This window comes from Martes martes (genome assembly GCF_963455335.1).
Source record: "Martes martes genome assembly, chromosome: 10".
NCBI classification, from domain to species: Eukaryota; Metazoa; Chordata; class Mammalia; order Carnivora; family Mustelidae; genus Martes; species Martes martes.
The window spans coordinates 57,154,332-57,160,638 of NC_137898.1; the positions used below are offsets into that span (position 1 = coordinate 57,154,332).

Here is a 6,307-nt window from a genome sequence, read left to right on the forward strand (position 1 = left end):
AATAAAGAAAAAAAGGCAAAGGGGGGAAAAACAGATGGTAAAATAGAAAACAAATGGGATATCCCTAGTAAAATACAGATATCATCGAATCAGATAAAAATGTAAGAAGTGACAATATCCTTTTTATAAAAAAAAGGCACTCCAAACCAAAAGACACAAATAGACGAAAAGCAAGGAATAAAAAAATATATATATCACAGTTACATTAATTACAAGAAAGCTAAAGTGGCTTTATTAATATCAGACAATGTAGATTTCAGAGTAAAGAATATTACCACAAATAAAGAAGGCCACTTCATAATGAAAATTCATTATGAGAAAATTAAAAATGCTAACTAAATATTTAAATACCTGTTAAGAAAACTTCAAAATATTTCAAGCATAAAGTGACATAACTACATGAAGCAATAGACAAATGTAAAATTATCTTAAGAATTAATAGAACAGGAACATCTGAGTGGCTCAGTCAGTTAAGTGTCTGCCTTTGGCTTGGGTCATGATCGCCGAGCGCTGGGATCACGTCCTGCATGGGGCTCCCTGCTCATCAGGGAGCCTGCTTCTCCCTCTGCCTGCTGCTCCCCCTGCTTGTGCTCACTCACTCTCTCACTCTCACTCTTTAAATAAAATATTTTTAAAAAATTAATAGAACATATTCAACAGTAGAACAGTAGATATTTTCCCCCTAAGATCACACAACACTTATCACTTCTATTCACAATATCCTGGCATTTCTTGCCAATCCAATAACACAAACTAATCGATTAAATGTATCCAAATTTGAAAGAAAGAAGTAAAACTGTCTTTACTCACAAGCAACGTGATCATCTATGTAGAAAATCTAATGCAATATATAAAAAACTTATAGAAATAATGATTGAGTTTAGCAAAGTTCAAGATTCAGGAGTAATGTAAAGAAGTCAGTTATAGTTCTGTACACTAGCATAATGGACAATCATAAAAGTTAACTAAATAATACCATTTATATAATAGCATCAAAATATGAAATACAGGTAAGTCTGATGAAAGACATGAAAAACCCGTACAATAAAACTACAAAACACTTCCGAAAGAAATTGAGGAAGATTCTAAAAATGAAGATATATACTATGTTCATGAGTTGGAAAACTCAACAATGTCAATTCTCTCTAAACTGACCTATATCAATTCAATACAATTCAAGTCAAAATTCCAAAAGAATATTTTGTATAAATTTTAAAACTGCTGATAAAATTCCTAAGAAAGTATAATCAGAGCACCTTTGAAAATGAAGAACAAAGTGAAAGGATTAACAATACTGATTATAAGACATCTTACAAAGCCACATTAGTCAAAACAACGTGGTATTGACATAAAAAATAGCAGAATAGTCAGTGAATTGAATAAAAATTCTAGAATGAGACCCACACATACATAGATAACTGATTTTCTACAAAGATACAAAAACAATACAGTTGACCATGGATAGTCCAGTAGCATTAAAATAACCAGATGTCAATATGGAAATAAATTAACTTTGACCCATACCTCACACCTATATATACAAAAACTAACACAAAATAGATCACAGAGCGAAATATAAAACCCAAAACTATATTGCTTCTATGAGAAGAAAAAGAACATGGATTTTGTGCGATTGTGATGAGTTTTTAGATACATCAAAGTGTTGCTATAAAAGAACAAATGATAAATGAACTTCATCTATTAAGAATATTTGATTTATTTTTTAAGACCATTAAGAGAAGCAAAAGACAAGCCACAGACTGGGGGAAAATGTAAAGTATATATCTGATAAAGGACTTATATGCAACATATATTTTTAAAAATCCAAACTCAGTAATAACTAAACAACACAACAGAAAATTGGCAAAGATTTACAGATGACAAATAAGCACATGAAAAGATATGAAACATCACTATTTATTAGGGTCATATTGAAGGCACAATGAGATGCTATTACAAACCTACTAAAATGGCTAAAATAAAAAATAAGGACTATATCAAAAGTAAGCTAAGATGCCAAAAAATTTTAACTCTCATACACTACCAGTAGAAATGTAAAATGACACAACCACTTTGGAAAATGGTACAACCACTGTGGAAAATACTTAGGCAGTTAAAAAGTTAAACAATATACCTCCAGTATGATCCAGCTGTTTCATTCCTAATACTTACACAGGAAGAAAAAAACAACACATGTCCAAACAAACACTTACATATTCATAGCAGCTTTATTTGTAACAGTCAGTTCTGGAAACATTCTAAATGTCCATCAGGAGATGAACGGATAAACAAACTATAACATAATTACACAATAGAATGCCACCTAGCAATAAAAAGAATTAAGTAACTTAATATTACTTAATATAAGTATATATGCTACAGCATGGATGAATCTCAAAATAACTGTGCTGACTAAAATAAGCCAGACAAGAAAGGAGTACATAGTGTTTGGTTCTATTTATCTAAAATTCTAGGAAATGCAAACTGATGTAGCATAAAGCATTTCAGTGGTTATCTGGGGATTGGAGCAGGAAGTGACCAGGAGAGATGGGAGTGAGGGACTTCAAAAGGGTATAAGGAAACTTTTGGGGAATGAGAAATATGTTCATATCTTGATTGTGGTGTGGTTTTATGGGTGTATACATGTCGAAACTTATCAAACTGTGTACTTTAAATGTGTGCCATTTGTTGTATATCAATTATACACCAGTAAACTATTAAAGATTAAATTAAATACACCGAAGGGCTAGAGGCAGAAAATACCTAAGTCCCCATACCACGGGCCTTAAGTGGCTGAAATGTCTAAGGTCAGATGCTGTGGCAGCCATGGAAGTGTGATGTTCAAATCTCCTTCACAAGAGCCTGCTGCCAGGAGCATAGCTGACTGACAGTGCCAGCCACTGCCTCTCAGGCTCCACCTCCATGTTAGCAGCAAGGCCACACTTGTCCAGCCTACCCCGCTAATGACTTAGTACTGACCCATTCTTGCCAATGTAGGAGCCTTCTGACAAGAAACCTTTGCTTGGGGCTGTTCCTTTGGCCTAGCCAAAACTTTCTCAGAACTACACTTCTGTATTGACACATTCTAGATATCTGGAAACAGACAGCCCAGTAGGTTAGATGCTCCAATCACCAAGACATTCACAAGGTCATAATCTTCCCAGCTTTGGCAGGGATTGAAGGAGGTTATTCTGCTCACCTACCACCCTGTGAGAACATATGGAGAATCCGTGAACGGATCTCCTTGGTCTTGGCTCCATAAACAACAGGGTTGACCACAGGTGGTAGTAGTAGATAGATATTAGCCATAATCACATGGAGCAGGGAAGTAGGGCCCCCCAACCTGTGTACCACTGATAGCCCAATGAGGGGCACATAGAAGACCAGTACAGCACAGAGATGGGAGACACAGGTATTGAAAGCCTTGAGTGCTGCCCCCCGAGAAGACAGCTCCAACACAGTCTTCAGGATGAGAATGTAGGAGAGACCGATGAAGAGGGAGTCCACACCCATCACTGAGAGGATAATGAAGAGTCCATACACTACATTGACTATGGTGTCAGTACAGGACAATTTCATGATATCTTGGTGCAAACAGAAGGAGTGTGTGACGGTATGTGTTTGGCAGTATGACAACCGCTTCAGGAGGAAGGGCAGTGGGAAGAAGAAAACAAATCCTCTGGTCAGAGCAGCTAGTCCAATCTTGGCCACAGTAGGCCCCGTGAGCACAGAAGCATGCCGCAGTGGATGGCAGATGGCCACAAAGCGGTCAAAAGCCATGGCCAGCAGGACAGCTGACTCCATGGCTGACAGAGCATGGATGAGGAACATCTGGGCCAGACAAATATTGAATCCTATTTCTTGGATGCCTGTTAGGAAGAGGCTGGCCATCTTGGGCATGGTGACAGAAGACAGGACTAGGTCAATGGTGGAAAGCATAGCCAGGAAAAGGTACATGGGCTCATGCAGGCGCCTTTCCACACGGATGATGAGGACAATGGCCAGGTTGCCCAGGGTGGCCAAGGCATACATAAAACACAGAGGAAAAGCCAGCCAAAAGTGTATGTTAGGCCCCAAGCCAGGGATGCCCACCAGTAGGAAATATGCTGGGTGTACCAGAGTTCCATTTGGAGTGGCCATGACAGGAACCAAGCACTGAGGCTTCTGCATGCCAAGACCAGGGTCTATGAAGGGGAAAAGGAGAAACACCATTCAGTCATGGTTCAGAGGAGATGAAGGACTTACTAGAAAAGGGCACTGGAGTCTTGATGACAGTAGCAAACAGAAGATTAAGTACTTGTAATTCTGAACTCCAGCCTCTCTGTGCTCTGTGTCTCCTTATACACATTTCCTAGAGGTCCCATTAATCTCAGTGTGTGACAATCCCCTCAGAAAACATGCAACAGCTCTTCTTTCCAGAGCTAAAGCTGTGGACCAGGGCACTGCTCTTAACCACTTCTCCAACATAGTGAACCTGCCCAGAATGTTCCACACTCACCCCAGCTCTGCTAGTGCATATAAGGTTAAAGTTCATTTGGGTCCCAAGCCTAAGGCTCAGTCTGTGATTGCCTTTAAGTTCCACTCTAATCTGATTTAGGGCAAAAAGCAGGGGTTCGGTCTGGTATGGGGTTTCAAGAGACAGGTTTGAGTTTAAGCCTGAAGAGCATTTCCCAAACTTACCTGATAGATTCATTTGAAGGAGTTATTGAAAACCCTATACCCAAGGTCTGATTCCAGGCCCAGAGAATCAAAATTTCCACAGCAGGGGGTCCAGGAGTCTGATTAAAAACAGTAATTCCCTTCTCCCCAGGTGATTTTTGTTTTTAATCAGGGAAATTTGTGAAAAGCAGTTCTGGTGTTCTAGGAGGTGGAGAGATGGGGGTGAAGAAAGATTATCATTTCTAGCCCCCAGTGAAGAATAGAACAGAATTTTTCATCAGATCTCTGGAAAGCGGCATGAGAGTCAGTCCCAGACTATGCTTGGCTGCGGTGTGACATGGAAAGGACATACACCTGAGACATGGAAAGAAAAGCAGTCCATACTCAAGCTGGTACTTTGTGATATCCACAGGCATGCCCCCCCCTTCCACCACTACTCTCCCTGGTGATCACATAACCACCAGGCTCAACTTCCTTTGGCTCAAATACACTCTGTTCTAGGCTTCTGTCCTGAGATCCAACCCTATAAGCTGCTGCCTCTTCATATTTCTTCTTGGATAGCCTATGGACCTCACACGTATCTTGCCCCTAAAGGAACCCCTTCCAAATGGTACCACCTACTCACCCAAGTCATCCAGGTCAGGGCAGTTTCCTCCCAACCTCATTATATCATCCACTCTGCTCTGATTATGAAAGGAGCTTCCTAACTCACCTCCCTGCCTCCAAACCCACATATTTCAATGCAACTTCTGCATCACTGCTATCTAAACAGCAAAACTAGATATGTCAGCCTCCCGTCTAGCAAGTTACTGTTGACTCCCATAGTGCTCAAAGTTGAAACCTTGTGGTCTGCATTCAAGGTCCTTCACAGGGTGGTTCAGACTTAACTTTAAAGCCCAGCTTCTCAGTTTCCTTTTTCATTATGGATCACCCACCACCGCTACCACCACCACACATCTATTTGTCCCCCACATGTAATTTCCCTGAATAAATTCATTTCCCTTGCCTTGTTTCTTAGGTGGAGGGTAGGAGGCTGCAACTGGAGAGTCCTTCCTGGCTCAAGGGATAGACATAGTTTGGAATGGACCTCACAGTGTTTGAAGAAACTCCTCTTTGGCTGATTGCTGAACAAGGTCTGGGATCCCAGGCACTGTAGTCTGGAAGTGCATTCGCAGACAGACTTCTCCAAGAAACCAAGAGAGCAGAGCAGAGGCCAGGTTCCTCCTGCAGTGCTTCCTGCCTGGATCTGTGGCCAAGACTCCCTGTCGAGCCTCCCCGCCCCACCCCCTCCCTTCCCTTCCCTTCCCTTCCCAGGGCTGAGCCTGACTCACTCAACAACAGAGCCTCCGCCCAAAGCCACAGCAAGTTTATAGATTCTTCCTGACCCTAGGGAGTGAGAGGGATGATGAAGAGTAAATTAGATCGGGCTCCCTGGGACCTAACTCCACTCAGGCACTCTTACCCAAAGTGGCTGTGCTGTTACTGTTCTAAGGTTCAGAAGACTGGAGGAAGGCGAGTGCCATCGGGCAGAGAGAAGAGGGATGACCTGCTAGAAGAAAAGGAACCACTGAATGGAGGTGTGGGTGTGTACTAGAAAGTGCACAGCCATGGATACTTCACTTACACTCCCAAAGGCACTATCCAAGGG

The 6,307-nt window shown here is 41.2% G+C and overlaps 1 protein-coding gene across 1 annotated transcript; it reads right to left on the reverse strand.

The window, feature by feature from the left end:
• Positions 1-3,195: 3,195 nt before the first annotated feature.
• On the reverse strand, positions 3,196-4,212 carry LOC308350008 (olfactory receptor 51D1; the record flags this gene model as incomplete). The annotated part of the gene is made up of 1 exon (XM_080815010.1): positions 3,196-4,212. One exon carries the CDS (start codon positions 4,210-4,212, stop codon positions 3,196-3,198), a length of 1,017 nt encoding a protein of 338 aa, XP_080671136.1.
• Between the last annotated feature and the right edge of the window lie 2,095 nt (positions 4,213-6,307).